The sequence below is a fragment of the Sinocyclocheilus anshuiensis genome, unplaced genomic scaffold, assembly GCF_001515605.1.
Source record: "Sinocyclocheilus anshuiensis isolate Anshui unplaced genomic scaffold, SAMN03320099.WGS_v1.1 scaffold637, whole genome shotgun sequence".
In the NCBI taxonomy this organism is placed as follows: domain Eukaryota; kingdom Metazoa; phylum Chordata; class Actinopteri; order Cypriniformes; family Cyprinidae; genus Sinocyclocheilus; species Sinocyclocheilus anshuiensis.
The window spans coordinates 1,098,342-1,115,161 of record NW_015539816.1 but is presented as its reverse complement, the minus strand read 5'-3'; the positions used below and the strand labels follow the sequence as shown (position 1 = coordinate 1,115,161).

Below are 16,820 nucleotides of genomic sequence, written 5' to 3'. Positions count from 1 at the left end.
AATGCAAGTCTGAGAATGCAAGTCTGAGAATGCAAGTCTGAGAGTGCAAGTGCGAGGCTGCAGCCAGACCCTTCTCTACATTGCAGGCGAGGCGCATCTCAAACAAGCCTAATCACAACACACAGGATAGCTGGCCAATCAGTGTACACCTCACTTTTCAGACCGATGAGATTTGTAAAAATCGACACGTTTCAGAAAGGCGGGGCATAGAGGAGAAACAATAATGTACAGTATGTGGAAAATATTGTGTTTTTGAACCTTAAACCGCACAAACACAGTGCATTACACCAAATACACAACATAATGTTCTTTTTAGCAACATCATATGACCCCTTTAACTAGGGAAGAATTCAGGAGAGCAATAAAACAAAGACAGTCCTAATAAAGTGAAATGTTTGCTGCTTGTTTATATACTGTTGGACTGACATTATTAGCAATAACATTCTTCTCACAAATTTGAACAAGGAAAATCTATCTGTACTGAACAAAACACTTTATACAGTGTAAGGTATAAATTATAGCTTCCCATAGGAATTTCCTTACTAAAAGGAGTTTGTGAAATTGCAGTATAATTAAAAAAATTTTTTTATAAAAATGAATTAAAATGTAGTAACAAACATATCACAAAAAAAATGTTTCACAAGTGAAAGCGCAAGATGTGAAATCTCACTGGAAAAAGATAAATCCAAGAGTTGTCTCTACTTCCTCCGCAAACTAAGAAGAGCCAGAGCCCCGGCCCCACACACTGTCACTTTAATCAGTCTGAATAAGCTCTTTTGCACTACAAATCATTATATCTGCACTGTTGTTTACGTCACTGGTTTGCACTCTATCTGCCATGTGCCTTGTGCTGCTTTATATATTTTTTTACATTTGACCTTATTTGTATATTTGTATAGTTGTATTTTATATTTAATCTGTATATCTGTATTTATGTTCTACTGTTAGTGTTATCTGTATGCACCAAGGGTCTGAGAGTAACGCAATTTCAATTCTCTGTGTGTATGTGCTGTACATGTGGAAGAACTGATAATAAAGCAGACTTGACTTGACTTGACTTGTCATTACAAAATGTATAATTGCACGAAGTTTCCTGTAGTACTCCTAATATCCAATAGGGGGCGTAAGAGTTCTCAATAACGATGCTACGTCAAGCCAAACGGGAATGACCGAAATTACGACTGTACTCGCAGAGAGTCATGCGCGCATTTTAATTCACGCATTGTTGATCTAGCGTGATAAAAATGGCGTCTACATGGGAAATACATTTAACAGTTGTTTATTTAAGCGTCTTGTTTGTCCTGGCCAATGCACAATCGAAACAAATATCCACGGTGGGTGACATTTCTCATATTTTGTAGGTAGTTTACTGTTTCTCTGATACATTCACGTGTAGCAGTACAAAGGCTTATCAGATAGATATCTGTCAAGTTAATAGACATTCATTTGGTTTTAAAAGATGCTTAACGTAGCTACACCATAGTTTGTTTGACACGTTTAAAGAAATCGTCGGTTTAATATTCACGGTTAGTTTACCCAAAGCAGTGTCTTTCAGCATTGAAAACTTAAGCACATTACTGTCAACGCGTTTGTCTTTGTGTATGTGGTTTGTTTCACAGGAAACGGTTGTGTTAAATGTGACAGCGGTTAGTGAAACTAACCAGACTAAGTACAGTGTACAGGTAAGATAATAACTCGTGGAATAATTACACGAGAATGGTGCATCACATCCGTATTATGTTTTGTGAAGGCGTGATCATTTAAAATTATTTCTCATCCCTTCTTTCAGATAAATTTAAATATAGGTCTTTTGGACAATGAAACGTTTATTAATGGAGCTCCTCTCAAGCCTTCAGGAGTTACAAGGATGACATGTCCCGTTTTATTGTGTATGTATCTTTGTCTTTTTACTTTTAATTAATTACACTTCTTTTAACTAACAATGAAAAATGCAAAGAAAATAAACCCGACCTAACATAAACTAATAATTAGCTAACAGTTGTATTTTTATGAATTAATGTTAACAAAGGTTAATAAGTACTGCAATGTATAGGTCATTGTTTGTAAATGTTAGTTAATGCATTAATAGTTAATGCGAATAGTTCACACAAAAATTGCTGAAAATTCACTTACCCTCATGCCATCCAAGATGTAGACGAGTTTTTCTTCACGGAAACAGATTTCGAGAAATGTAGCATTACTTTACTTTACTTTTACTTGTAGTCATTTAGCAGACGCTTTTATCCAAAGCGACTTACAAATAAGAAAAAGTAATTAAAACTAAAAGCTAAAACTCTGTAAATACTATATATATACACATTTAAGAAAATAAAAGAAATTAAATAAAAATGACAAATGCATACAACAACATTTCAAAACTAAACATTTAAATGAAAACAAAAAAATAAAGCTAAAAACAATTCAAAATATTAAAAGAACAAAAGGTATGAGTATAATAATGATTCTAACATAACACTAAGCCAAACACCAAAAAACAACTACCAGGAAGCCGAAACTAGGCTATCATACCGGCTGGACATCATATCGAAGAGTGAAGTAAACACTGCAAGTCGAACACCCAGTTTCTGAATCCAACAGAGGGGGTGCTCATCGAGGACCTACCCTAGAAAAAGGACAGAAACACACAGGTCCCGGGAAACACTGCAAAGAAAGCTAGCAGAAGGATTTTACACACAACCACCACCGCATTAAATACACACATACATATATATATATAAATATATATACATACAAACAAATTTATAAATTCCATATATATATTATTTCATTTCCATTACATCCCTTGTTCAACAGTGGATCCATTGCAGTGAATGGGTGCCGTCAAAATGACAGTCCAAATAACTGATAAAAACATCACAAGAATCCACAAGAAATCCACATGACTCCAGTCCTTCCAGTTTGTAAAAAATGTGCACGCTTGTAATTCATCAAGACATAATTTTTAACTTTAAACCATTGCTTCCAGCTAAAATATGAGTCCTGTATCCATAATATTGCTTGCTTTTCTTGATGGACTGAAGTTGTGTGGATTATTGTGATTTTTTTTTTAATCATCTGTTTGAACTCTGACGGCACCCATTCACTGCAGAGGATCCATTGGTGAGCAAATGATGTAATGCTACATTTCTGCTGTTCCAATGAAGAAACAAACTCCATTTCTGGGATGGCTTGAGGGTGAGTACATTTTAATATTTTTGGTGAACTATTCCTGCAATAGTGGAAATTTAAATTTTCTTTGTGTTTGCAGTGGATGGTTCTAATGTGAGCTCTAGTAATCTGGCGGATGGGTTGGTCAGCAGTGAGCTGAGGCTGATGGTGAATCAGTCATATGTTCAGAGTGAGGCTGGAGAGCAGCTTCTGTTACTCGTCCTGAGTCAGGAGATAATCCAGCTGGCAGATGAAAAGGTTTTAATCATTACCCTATAAATGATGACTGACAACTGAATTATTTTTCATATCTGTTATGTCCTTTCTAGAGTAATTCAGTCTTAAACATGGAATGGCAGCTTTAATGCTTTGGAACGGATCCAAACTGTAGAATGAGGCTGTGCACATGAATGCTTGATGCCGTACATTTTGTAGGTCCAGCAGCCAGATGTGTGTGAGGTGGAGATCCTGTGGAACCAGAGCTCTGAGAAGATCACACAGGTGACCAATATTTACCCTTCATCAAGAAGCAAGCTCTATGCCATCCCACGAGAGAGTGACGTCTTGGTGACTAATGCATCCATACGTAATACAGGTTAGATAGATTTGTGGAGTAAAATGCCTGTTGTTTGTAATCTCCAAAAAATGACTGATGCTTTAACTGGAAGGATTCTTATGAATGGTTTTCTGTCTTCACAGTTGAAGACCAAGTGCTTAACACCACCAGCCACTATCTACTCAAACATGCAGAGACCACTCAGGAGGAGATCGCAGCTCCGGGGAAACTTCCTGAAACACCCTTGCGGATGGACCCTGAAACTCTATATGAGTCCAGAGAGGAAGAGGAAAGGACTTCAGATTCCGTGCTGCTTGGGTCTCCTCTGAGTGGGTCCATGTCCTCCTATAGTGTAAGTGACTGAGTACTGTTAACTCTTGGACCATATTACATATATATATATATATTAAAAGACATAAGACATTTATGTTACAGAATGTTTCTATTTCAAATATATGCTGTTCTTTTGAACTTTCTGTTTATGAAAGTATCCTCAAAAAGTCAGTTTCCACAAAAATATTAAGCAGCACAACTGTTTTCAATATTTATAATAAGGCGAAATGTTTCTTGAGCAGGATATCAGCATATTAGAATGATTTCTGAAGGATCATGTGTTGCCATTAGGGGAATGCATTTTAAAATAAATTCAAATAGAAAACAATTATTTTAAATTGTAATATTTCACAATATTACTGTTTTTCTTTGGGGAGCATGAGAGACCTAAACATAAAAAAATCTAACTGTTCCCAAACCTTTATGTAAATATAATTAAGAATAAAAATATAATGAATACATTTTTAAAACTAGTAACTCTGGATGACCTTAATTTCCTCATTTTTTAAATGTTCTGTTTTTCAATAGTGTCATTTTCCTCATGTGTTGGTATTATGTGTGTTGGCAGGTGGCATGTCAGTGGGTCAAGGGGCTGAGAGATAAACTGAGGCGCTTCTGGTCTGATTCTATCCCAGTCTTCTTCTTGATCATGTGGGTAGTGGTGGTTGGTGTTGCAGGTTCAGCTGTCATCATTAAGATCCTGGATCTTCTGTTCCCCTCCTGTGAACACGGGTACAACCTGCACCCACCCTGCATCATATGCATGGCCATTTCATTTAGTACTGTAGAACTAAACACAGCTGGATTAGAAGTGGTATACGGGTTAGTTTGCTGAATATAATTTAATAATAATTTATGCATTTATTAGATGCTTTTATCCAAAGCGAAATTTTTTACCAGTATGCACATATAATAATGCAATATATACAGAATATCACATATAAATAATACATGTTTCTCTTCTGTCTTTCTTAGGGGATTCTTTCATTTGAATCCAGAGACTCTGATGCCAGATGATGAAAAACAGAGGCTAATAGATAACATGGAGGGAGAAACAACAGAAAAAAGCATTTTGATAGAAAAGTGATGGATGGGTTCTCATTAGTTCGGTTATGTGGCTTTATTTGGTTGACAATACCAATGATTTCAATGTAACACTTTAAAAGAAAAAAAAATATTCACCGACATTTCCTAATGAAACAGATTTCTATTTTCACATCTGTGTCTGTTTAACAGCATAATCAGCAAATTACTTTTTGTATTTTTCACTACATTGTGAGGTGGAACAGGTGCATAAATTGAAATAAGCACAGTCCCTAAAATAACCTTGGCTTTTTCCCACTAAAGTGTTTGTTTTATGGTAATACTAGGAATTGCTTTGCCTGTTGTGTGGACATGGCATTGCGTCAATACTGACAATTAAAGGGCACAGCATTCAAAAAATGGACAAATAATCCATTAAAGTTGAAGAACCATCAATATAACTTTAACAGCTGATTTTCAACTGTCCATATTATTTAAATGGATTATTTCTTATTTCTCTGTTTTTAAATGGCCTGTATAAAACTCTATGTTGCTTAATGTTGTTTAATGTTAATATTCATGTTGCTTCAGATATTGCCCGTTATGTTAAGCATGCACACCAGCAATACATTTCAACTCTGACCTGCATGAATGAAATGAAGATTTGTACACTTGGGCCTGAGCAGTCTGTCAAAGTATTCCCCATCACATCACAACGTTTCAATAATTTCAAGCATTGTACTTTTAACATGTTAAACATTTCAACAGGATGCTTATATTTCATTGTTGCCGTCATTGGCTGTGAATGAAATCAGTCATTTTCTGTCATTCTGACGCATGTTATGACGTTTTTCCTCACCGTTTGTTAGAAGAGTAAATTCTGCACAAATTAGTTTGTCTCATTGAGTCTTTAAAAAAAATATTTATTAAACAAAATACATAATTTTACAACTTGATCATGGCAATGGAATGCCAGTAATGAAAAGAAACCAGAAACCGGTTCCATAGTGTTTATAAACGTCAAGTGCTGTACACACCTTTAAGACACGCTGGTCTCATCACTAAGACAATTGTCCAACGCTGGAAACTTTGGCCTTTAAATCAACCACAGGAGCAGTAAACCTTTTAGCTTGCATAGCTTTTCACCTCAAGTAGCATTTGGAGACAACAGAGGTCTTTGGTCATTGGCAGTGATTTTACAAGTAAAGACAAAACAAGCAGCCCAATCCTGTGTCCACATTAACATTATTGTCTGGACACACTACAGTAAGGCAACACATCATGGGGCTGTTTGTTATAAGGGCACCAAAACGGGCTTTCCAGACTCCAGCACTCTGGATTTACTGGATAATTAGTTCAGCCTTCATCCTTACAAATTGATGCGAGTGAACTTCAGTTTAAGAGAAAGCTTAACCTGTATCAAGCTAATCAGCTCTGAAAAGTCCTGTAGATGTAAAACCAATTCTATTACTATTAAATATTAAACTATTACTATGAATCTGTACACTCAAGATACAAACCTCACGCAAGGCAAGACTTGCCACCCTTTGATTTCAGTCTGGTACAGAGTGGAAGTGCTCTGAGATTTAGTGAAACTGACCCTCAGTCTTTCAAAGTGCTAACGGTGACTGTAAGAAGGTTCTTTGGCATCATCAGCAGGAGCCAAACTCCGCTATCCACTTTTCATATTTTTCTAGGTCAGCAGCAGATACAGACTTGGACACTTTCTTGAGTGCCGTCTCAAAGTCTTCCATTGTAGTGGGCATGTGCATCTCATCTTTCGACAAGTTTCGTATCTCCTCAGGGGTCAAGCCCTCGATCCGCCTTCTCATTGCCATCAGAGATGCATCTCTGCAATTATTCAAAAACAATGAATCCCTTCTAGAATTGTGGGACTTCAAGCATTGAAAATAATTTCAGGTTGCACACAAAAGGCTGCACCTGCAAACATTGGTGATGTCAGCACCAGAGTATCCCTCCATCTGCTCAGCGATCTTGTCCACGTTGACATCATTGGCCAGCTCCAGCTCCTTCAGGCTGATCTTGAGTAACTCCACTCTTCCTTTAGCTACAGTAATACAAATGATGAATTAAATACTGATGTCATTTAATACGGTGTGATGGGTAATTCTGAACACCTGAGGGCAGAGGGATGTAAATTCTCTTCTCTAGCCTGCGTCTCAGAGCTTCGTCGATGTCCCATGGGAAGTTGGTGGCTGCCAGAACCATGACCATTTTCGAAGGGTCATTTTCAGACGTCCCACCAACACCTGGAAACACAAGAGGTGTATTTATTGATTTTTTTTTCAGAGCAGCTTGACATTAATAAACAAGAATGTTGTAAAATTCATAAATTCTGAAATGAATTCCATTTCACCAGTAAAGCAACTCTACAGACGATGTGTCATTATACAGCTCAATTAGAAATTCAAATAAGCAGCTCTACAGAAGGCAATAGTGTTTATTCAGCTTATATCGGTTTGATGTTGATTTCATTCAGTTCAATAACAGTCAATGTTGCAAAGTTAGTTTCATTATCCAGCTCAATTCAAATGTTCTTCTCTTCCAATAGTGTCTGTGCAGTTAAATTGACAATATTACTGAATATTAATAACTTTTAAAGCCATATCTACAGTTTGTATGAAGCAGTACCATCCATCTGGACGAGTAGTTCAGCTTTGACGCGTCTGCTGGCTTCATGTTCCTCGGAGTTTCCTCTACGGCTACATATGGAGTCTATCTCATCAATAAAGATGGTGGAGGGGGCATAAAAGCGTGCCTGTATGAACATGCAAACACACAAATGTATGTATGGTGAGAAAACATAAAGGTAGTTTGGCTACTATTTTACATTTATTAACGAGGAGTAGCGCAGAAAGTGATTTTACCATCTCAAACAGCAGCCGCACAAGTTTTTCAGACTCTCCTCTGTATTTGGAGGTGAGGGTGGACGAGGACACGTTAAAGAAGGTGGTTCGGCACTCAGTGGCAACAGCTTTGGCCAGCAATGTCTTTCCTGTGCCTGGCGGACCCACCATCAACACTCCCTAAAATCATATGTGAGTTCAGTTACTGTGTGTATCAGAAATATAGTATATAATGTATATATACACATAATGCAGTAAAGATTACCCAAAAAGTGGATGGTAATACATATAAAAGTATGTTTCACAGCTGTTAAATAATACTGTCTCAAATAATTAGTTACACTTTTTTTTAGTTACTTTTTTTGTGACAGTTAAAGGGATAGTTCACCCAAAAATGAAAATTTGATGTCTACCTGCTTACCCCCAGGGCATCCAAGATGTAGGTGACTTTGTTTCTTCAGTAGAACACAAACGAAGATTTTGAACTCAAACCATTGCAGTCTATCAGTCTTATAATGGAAGTGGATGGGAATCACGGCTTTGGGAGTCAAAAAAAAAAACACACAGAAACAAAACCAAATGAAACCCTGCAGGTTTAACAGCAGGCGTGTGAGGTGTCTTCTTCTTCTTGCTTTACGGCAGATCGCAGACTTATAAGTGCATTACTGCCAGCTATCTCTCAAATGGACCATTGACACTCCTAATTGAGATTGTAGATAGAGTGAAAATGGTCCATTTGAGAGATAGGTGGCAGTAATGCACTTATAAGTCTGCGATCCGCCGTAAAGCAAGAAGAAGAAGACGACGCATCAGGTGCCGGCTGTTGAGAACGCGCTCAGGACAGACAGTTCGGACATTGCGGTGAAAATCAGAGGTAAAAAACGATATAAATACTGTTCAGTTTCTTGCACAGACCGATCGTTTTGTGTCTTTACGCATCAATGTATCGTCACGAGCCGCAGGGTTTAATTTGGTTTTGTTTGTGTTTTTTTGACTCTCAAAGCCGTGATTCCCATTCACTTCCATTATAAGACTGATAGACTGCAACGGTTTGAGTTCAAAATCTTTGTTTGTGTTCTACTGAAGAAACAAAGTCACCTACATCTTAGATGCCCTGGGGGTAAGCAGATAAACATCAAATTTTCATTTTTGGATGAACTATCCCTTTAAGGGATTTATAACATTACAAAAAAAAGTCCACTTCAAACAAATGCTGTACTTTTGAACTTATCAAAGAATCCTTAGAAAATGAATCAGTTTCCACAAAAATATCAAGCAGCACAACGGTTTTCAATATTCATAGGAAGTGCTTCTTGAGCTCCAAATCAGCATATTACAAGAATTTCTGAAGGATCATGTGACACTCAAGACTGAAACCGTGGCTGCTGAAAATGTAGCTTTTACATTACAGAAATAAATTATATTTTAAAATATTTTAAATTGTAATATTACAACAGAATATTGCTATTTTAACTGTATTTATGATTAAATAAAAGAAGCTTTGGTGAGCATGGCACTGTCTGAAAGATTTGGGATGGGGCTTTTCGAAATCCATACGAGCATATGTGATTTTCTTGTATTCATACCTTCCACGGGCGCCTTATTCCTTTAAAGAACTCAGGCATCCACATGGGCAGAACCACGGCTTCCTTCAAAAGCTTCTTGGCCTCCTCCAGGTCAGCAATGTCATCCCTATATTCAAAATTAAAAACCATTATCTATGACTGATTATTTTCCTAAAACTAAGGATATTTGAGAAAATAAATGAGAAATGGAAGCACTTCTGGAGAAAAGTGGGATGAAAGTAGATGAACCTACCATGTGACATTGGGGTTTTGAGAGATGATGTCTCTCTCCAGATTTTCAATCAGATCTTTGTCCTCTCCTCCTCTGTCAAACCTCTTCACCTCCGTCTCCACACCCTCCGCTTTGTTCTAAAGAGGGCAGAGAGTTTCATCAAATCAAATCATTTTTAAAATGATTTCTTTGGCAAAAGGTTCTGATGGGCTTTTCTGCTAAATTAGAGACTGTTGCAAATGGCTTTGCAAAAATGGTAACATCAGAAGAAGACTTAAGAAGACTTCAACCAAATGACCTGCAAGTACAGCAATTTCTGTTATTTCAATCTTTGGACCAAAACCAAAGTGCTTATGCAAGCGTTTCCTTTGTGCTCTTCACTATGTTTTACTTGAACTTTCTGAACGGTTTGCTTTGATGTCAGAAACTGGTATCACAGGTTCATAACATTAATACAGCGAAAGGCATCTGATCCTTTGAGTAAATACTGTGACTGCACGCACTTTATGACACAATAGGCCTTGTTCAAACAGTAGACAGAAATAAGAAATGGATCCACATGTTCTTACTCTATCATCTTTTGGCTTGAACGGGTTTTCTTTCTTTTCTTTGCCTTTCTGAGCTTTTCCCTTGTCACCGTTGGCAACACGTGGTGAGGGTCGTGGTTGGTTGCGGGGGCCAGCGCTCAGTCGGTTCCCATGGCCTTTACTTTCTTTATGCGGGCCGGAGGATTTCTGCACGACACATGGAGACGGCCTGTTCACCAACACACAGACACATGCATGTAGTATCAGGACATACAGTGAACCTGTGTGGACTCTGAAGGGGACCTTTAGCAATTTTATTTTAATTTGGCTGAATGGAATTAACTGTCCTTAATTAACATGGCTGTAATCGCTCATTCAAATGGTACTTCATAATCAGATTATAGTTTATATAACAGGCTCAAGAGCCCTTTATTAGCCTCAAGGGAGGCATGAAAGAGAATGAGGGTCTGAGAGACGGTGGGACGCCATTCAGAACTTAATCTAATTCACATGACATGAGTGCTGATGGGGGCTTTAAAACTCAACAACAACTACTAAAGACAGGATTCCCACACAGTATGGCCAATGAATTTCCAGTTGTTTGGAGTACTGTATAAGGATTCTTAAATCTTGTTTTAAAAAAAGCATATTTTCATGCAAGGGAAAATTGTAAATGTGAAAATTAAATCAATGTATTTAAATAAAAATTTTCACTATTTAGTATGGATTTTTTCATGATGTGTTAAAAATGAATTATAATTAATTTACTTTTTAAAAATGTATTTATTCTTTTTTAATGTCATTATTAAATGTCCAATCCATTTTTCAGGCCTGGAAATAAAACTGTAAAAACTCAGGTTTCTGAAGATTTCCATTTCCATCTTTTTTCAAGGTTTCTTTGACCATCATGGGAAATGAAGTGAAAAGTGAAAAAATGTCAAATAGGTGTATATATATCCCAAACCCAAATTGGAAAAACATGCAATATTAACAACAAAAAAGTAGATGTCTGCACACTGATATTAAAGCTGCACAACCAAGTACAATGTTTCAACCAGTTTTGACATTAGGCACAGTCCATCAGGTGCCTGATGCAGACCTGGTCGAAATTCTGGAAAGTCTGATGACTTGCAAAACGCCATGTTGTAGTCTATGAAACATGCTGCCCATGTTGAAAAGCAGAATTCTACTTCAAATGTATTATACACATATCCTACTGCATGAGTAAAAGAGTTTGTGAGACTCTGTGATGACTGTCTGGAGGGTTTAGAATAAAACCAGACATGGACATGTACCTGTGCTCCACGTGAACAGGCATAATGTCATTCTCCTGGCCAAAGCTGCTGGGTTTGGATGGGGTCGACTCCAGCTGGAAGCTCTCAAGTGTTGCCATGATCTCCCGAACTTGCTTAGTTTCCTCATTTATCTCCTGCCAAACCTGGACGAGACAACATGAACACACAAAAGCCTGTTACAAAAAGTGAAGAACATTAAATAGCCTTAATACTTTCAGACAGTGTGAACAATACCCAGAGAGGAACTCGAACCTGCTGCCATTTCTGCTGTAGAGAGGAGTCTCTGACTGAGTAGAGGTATTTTCTGATCTGCTCCAGGACCCCCTGATAACAGACCACCGCAGAGCTGTAGTTCCCCAGCAGCGCGTATTCTCTAGCCAGCTTCACATTCTCATTGATCTCCGCCAAACTCATTCTGCAGGAGTTCAAATATGAGGGACAGCTGAAGACTTATGGAAAGATGTTTTATGTTTAAAGAATACAAACAACATTTGTAAACGCAAATGGTGTCAGTTAATAACACAATTATATAAACCACATAAACAAAGGGGGTAAAAAACGATGCAACAACTTCCAGACAGTAACGTTATCCATAAACAGATTCGGGGATTACCAGGAAAGTATGACAAGCATTAAACATTATGAGCTTACGTTAAGACAGACATTTCAACTGTGTATTATAGCAGTGTGTGTAGTTACGGAGTTGAACTGTACAAACCTGCGAAGTGATCAGTCTCTGAAGTGTGTAAAACTTTCCACGAAAGATGTTAGTAAAGGAAAGGCTCAGCATTCAACCGTTATTACGGATCAAAACTCATGTGTGTGCTGCTTTGGACGAGGATTATATTTGAAATAATGTAGGATCCACACAAACTCATAAATTCACTTGTTTGGGAAGGGCACTTAAGACTGTGAAGGCGGAAGCAAAAGTAAAAATCCCTCGCGTCGCTGCTGGTCAAAATAAAGGTCAAAAGCGCGAGAATGTCTTTTCAAAATAAACGTAGAGTATGGTGATACAAAATTAAGTTATATAAAATGAATCAACTAAATACATAAATACATATAAACTAAAATATCTAATTAACGAAAATTAGTTATGAACATTGTATGAAACAAGGCACCAATAAAAAAAAAAGACATCGTTGTTAAAAGGTTGCCTACATTGAGGCAACGTTGTGTTTGCTGGGCATAAGTCTATATGCTACAGCACAGATAACCTTTTTTTTAATAGAGCTGTTCATTTTGTAGTCATAAAACTCAGAATAGAATTAATTTAGGATTGCAAATATGGGTTCTATTAGGAATCAGTTTTTAATCAGGAGTAAAAGATCTGTGATTAACATTAGTTGAAAAGATCTTAACATATTGTTTTACAACATAAATTATAGTCATAACTCCAAGTTGCTAAATAAGGACTACTACAACGCATAGATACAAGTTCACATGCCTGATAAATGGAAAAATTGTATTCCTAATGTAGAACCCAACAACAACAGCTTCAAAATTAATGTTTGAGGTGATTCACTTTTGCTCTTCCAGAAATTATATTCATTGAGGTAAATTTATGTGACATCAAAGTCATCAAATTGGTCAAGTTTAACAGCTGTGTGTCTTCATCTGCAGCTTTTCATTACATAATCAAAGTTAACTATCAATTCAGATCATAATGAAAACATGTCAGAAATGTTTAATTGTTATTTCCACGGTTATCAGCAAGTATCATTTCATGAACCAAGACGAGGAAGATGACAGGAGACCACAGAAGTATACCAGGTTACTGTTGCATTTGGACAATGTGTACATGATGAAAGAGTTTTTTTTTTTTTTTATGCTGCTTTCTTTGACACAGAATGCACAGACCGAGCAGAAAAATGTGTGCAAAATGTAACTGAATCAAAATACTTCAAAATGAAATGTTTAAAACTAGATATGTCTAGTAAGAGATGCAGCTATTGGCTATAAGGTTAAATATCTAAGATCTGTAGGATATAGAACAGTGATTGAAATCACAGACAATTTAGAAGAGCTTTCAAAAAGTTTCCTTCACTTGCAGAAATTGTGCTTCTGGTTGTAAAGACGAAATAGCCAGTGGTTCAGTAGTTACAATCCTTTCAAATATACAGTGTGGGTGAGGAGTCAGTACCAAAGTTTTCATTGAGAACCGTCTAGATGGGAACATGGGTTTTTGTAAAGGCACTTTTTTTTTTTTGGATACCATAAACCATAAATGGGTCTGAAGGTAATTACTGATATGCAGTTGGACTTTTTTGCATATGATATTCCCAAACATTGGCAGTGCCATTCACACTAAATGTCACATTCACATTCACAAACTGGATGCACACAGGACAAGAAAGGGGGTGGGGGAAATACTCCTGGGTTGGAGGATCTCCTCAGTCAACATTCAGTCAGTTCAACTGAAGTTTTTCCACACACGGGCATCACATTTCCTTGCAGTTAAAGAAAAAAGAAAAGAAAAGATGTGCAAAGTTGATTGATGGTAACAATGGGAAAACAATTCATGGTGACTGTGGTGATGAAAAGGAGAAAGCACTTCAATCAAACTACAAATTCAAAAAAATAAAAAAGGCACATGTACAGCAGCCTTTCTAATGTCTTTGTGTGTGTGCTGTGTGCACTGATGTTTGGGACGACTAGCAGCAGTGGAACTTCAGTTTTACAGTTGTGTCTTCTGGCCCCTCTTAATTTGCTTCCATGTGGTCCATTACTGGTCTGTGGCTGTTACAAGTTCGAACCACTGTCTCAAAGCATCACTGAGTGTCTCCGGGAGGGCGTTCACATTTCGCAAGATAATGTAGAAGGGGAAGGGGAATTCCTCCATGTAGGACCGAATCTCCGGCAGCTCACCCGGCCCTTTAAATATGGGTACTTTGATATCCAATATGGAATCCTAACATGGAGAGATTCATATATTAAACATTGCAATTAAGAATGTATATTTATTTTATTATTTAAATTATGTATTTAAGTAATTACATTATAATAAATATAATTCTAACAATTTTACGATAAATGTTACAAATTCATAAATGCTAAATAATTATCTTAAGTAAAAAAAAAAAAATAATAATAATAAAAACAACCTGGGGATCACTCAGCATCTTCAAAGTGCATTTCATTTGACTAATTTAGATAATGTCAAAACACATAGCAAATCCATTTTTTTTTAGTTTAGCTAAACCTGGATTGTTAACAAAATCCTGTTGAACCAATCGGATTCCTCACCCTGGAGTTTGGGTTATCCAGCACTACAAATATGACAAAGATGTTTGCGCTGCGAGCAGCCTGAACGGCAGCTGCGACTCTCTCTTTCCCTTCCAAGAACAAACCGCGACCATCAGATACTATTAGCAGTAACTGAGACGTTTCTGTAAAAATAAAACAAATCAAAGAAATGCATTAGATCAGAAAGTAAACAAGACTCATAACTAAGGGCTGCTTTGTTTACATCAATGTGATCAATTATTTTACCAGTGCTTGTTGAGCCAGGGGTCTGCTGTTTGGCTGCCATGAACATATTTGTTGAAGTCTCTAAAAACTGAAAGATAAAAATATTCCAAATGCTTTTGATTTGCAGTGGGATAGAATCTGACAGTCATCAGTTTAAACATATAACAAGATAATGCAAATAAATGTAACAAAAAACATAAAAAAGAAACTGAATTAAACAAAATCAAGACAATAAGAAAGTTCAGGGAGATATTTACTTGAGCTATTCTGGTCTTTTTCTGCTGGAACTGACAGAGCCGCAGTATTTTTGCTCCTGTTTGGTCATTGAACTGCTGGCGGAAGGGATGGAGCAGCTGGGCACTCTCTCCAAAACTGCAGCAAGTGAATTAAAAGATGGATAAATGAGTGTGTGAATGCATGCATTAATTCATTTATTAAAGCAAAAATAGAAAAACTGAGAATCTTTGCATCAATATTTCTCAGCCATAAGAGTAAAAAAAAAATGAACTGAACTCACCTGCACACAGCCACCTGACCCACTTCCAAAAGTGTGAGAGCATTCACTATGACAGAAACCGACTCAAATGCCAGCTACAGAGACAAACGCAATATCAAATACAATATTTATTCAAATAAATAGGGTAACACATCTTTCCATTTTAACAGGTTCAAATTAGGGGTGTCGCAATATACCCGAGTAATAACTGTAAAAAAAACTATATATTGATATTATGTTAATACTACATGTAATATTGTGACATAAGCCCTAGTTAAGTTGAATTCAGTAGGTGATATTTAATATCTAAAGTGATTTTGGGAAACTGTACCTGTTTGGAGTGGTTGTCCACCATACTGGAGGAGTCATCCACAGCCAGGCAGATCTGGTAGTTTCTCTTACTGGGTTTTGTTCTCCTCAGCCAGATCTTATCCTTGCGGAACTGACTGGCGATGTAAGGAATGACCTTGCGCATGTTCAGCCGTTTGCCTGTGCGAAAGTCTCCCCTGTTTAGGATCATTAAAGAGTGTTAATGGAAAACTGTTGAGGAGAACTGAAAGAACACCCAAATGTTGAGGGTCTGAACTGATAAATATGACCAATGAAAAACGACATCGGAGAAGATACTCCTTTAAATGATCCTATTAGTAGAAGTAGAAATGCTTCTTTTGAGGTTGGATGGGAAGGTAAAGGACCGACCTGAGTTTGGCAGCCTGTGTGGGCTCCAAGACAAGCCGGAGCTGCTCACAGAGCTGCTGGGACAGAGGAGATGTCAGGGCCTGGTACTGATGCCACAGCGCTGCTGCCGCACTCTCCTGAGGGACATGGAGTAAGAAGGAAAAAAAAAAGAAAAGAAGAAATGGATTAAAAGATTTATTTATTACAGTTTCGATATGTGAGGTAAAGAGAAGAAACTCAGTTGTCATGTGACTGGTGTTATGATGTCACCTCTTCCTGGGATCCTAAAGTCTGTCTCTGCCAGGCCTCCAACTGCAGCTCCATCTCTCTTCTCAGCTCTTCTGGGTTCTTCAATGGTACCTGATAGAACACAAATTGCTGTAAAATCTATATGCTGAATGTAATACAGCGGTTTGGGATTATTACGATTTTTTAAATGCTTTTTAAAAAGTCTCATGCCCACCGAGGCAGCATTAATTTGATCAAAAATATAGTAAAACAGTAACATGATCAATAAATATGATTAAAATGTCAAATAACTGTTTTCTGTTTCAAACTGAAATTTATTCCTGTGATGGCAAAGTTACTCCACTACCCCAGTCTTCAGTG

General features: G+C 37.2%; 3 protein-coding genes across 4 annotated transcripts in view; 1 reads left to right on the top strand and 2 right to left on the bottom strand.

Moving 5' to 3' along the window:
* Positions 1–1,144: 1,144 nt before the first annotated feature.
* LOC107683939 (glycoprotein integral membrane protein 1-like) lies at positions 1,145–5,992 on the top strand. Of its 2 annotated transcripts, none has more exons than XM_016480017.1 (8): positions 1,145–1,334; positions 1,620–1,682; positions 1,790–1,889; positions 3,272–3,426; positions 3,604–3,763; positions 3,868–4,076; positions 4,626–4,789; positions 5,033–5,992. In XM_016480017.1, exons 1-8 carry the CDS (start codon positions 1,245–1,247, stop codon positions 5,142–5,144), a joined length of 1,053 nt encoding a protein of 350 aa, XP_016335503.1. In that variant the 5' UTR covers positions 1,145–1,244; the 3' UTR covers positions 5,145–5,992. The 2 variants fall into 2 exon arrangements, with proteins under 2 accessions (XP_016335503.1, XP_016335502.1); XM_016480016.1 differs by having other exon boundaries at positions 3,269–3,426.
* Positions 5,158–12,638, bottom strand: katna1 (katanin p60 (ATPase containing) subunit A 1). Its single transcript, XM_016480015.1, has 11 exons — positions 12,285–12,638; positions 11,819–11,981; positions 11,567–11,709; positions 10,314–10,500; positions 9,766–9,881; positions 9,534–9,639; positions 7,969–8,127; positions 7,733–7,859; positions 7,219–7,350; positions 7,022–7,148; positions 5,158–6,931 (listed from the first exon to the last, which is right to left on the bottom strand). The coding sequence occupies exons 2-11, from the start codon at positions 11,978–11,980 to the stop codon at positions 6,733–6,735; spliced, it is 1,458 nt and encodes a 485-aa protein (XP_016335501.1). The 5' UTR covers position 11,981; positions 12,285–12,638; the 3' UTR covers positions 5,158–6,732.
* Positions 12,639–13,230: 592 nt separating this feature from the next.
* LOC107683937 (midasin-like) overlaps positions 13,231–16,820 on the bottom strand; it is a 51,500-nt gene continuing 47,910 nt past the window's right edge. The window contains 8 exon segments of the mRNA XM_016480014.1: positions 13,231–14,477; positions 14,813–14,955; positions 15,059–15,125; positions 15,295–15,409; positions 15,555–15,628; positions 15,865–16,039; positions 16,233–16,348; positions 16,482–16,571. Coding sequence (XP_016335500.1) covers positions 14,292–14,477; positions 14,813–14,955; positions 15,059–15,125; positions 15,295–15,409; positions 15,555–15,628; positions 15,865–16,039; positions 16,233–16,348; positions 16,482–16,571 — 966 coding nt within the window. The 3' untranslated portion in view covers positions 13,231–14,291.

Excerpts from the sequence above, each read along its gene's own strand:
- LOC107683939 (XM_016480016.1), top strand. The coding sequence starts at position 1,245 with ATGGCGTCTACATGGGAAATACATTTAACAGTTGTTTATTTAAGCGTC. Across the intron at positions 1,683-1,789 it reads AGACTAAGTACAGTGTACAG|ATAAATTTAAATATAGGTCT; the intron begins GTAAGATAATAA and ends CCCTTCTTTCAG. Across the intron at positions 4,077-4,625 it reads GGTCCATGTCCTCCTATAGT|GTGGCATGTCAGTGGGTCAA; the intron begins GTAAGTGACTGA and ends GTGTGTTGGCAG.
- katna1 (XM_016480015.1), bottom strand. The coding sequence starts at position 11,980 with ATGAGTTTGGCGGAGATCAATGAGAATGTGAAGCTGGCTAGAGAATAC. Across the intron at positions 10,501-11,566 it reads CCTGTTCACGTGGAGCACAG|GCCGTCTCCATGTGTCGTGC; the intron begins GTACATGTCCAT and ends GTTGGTGAACAG. Across the intron at positions 7,351-7,732 it reads ACTACTCGTCCAGATGGATG|GTGTTGGTGGGACGTCTGAA; the intron begins GTACTGCTTCAT and ends TTGTGTTTCCAG.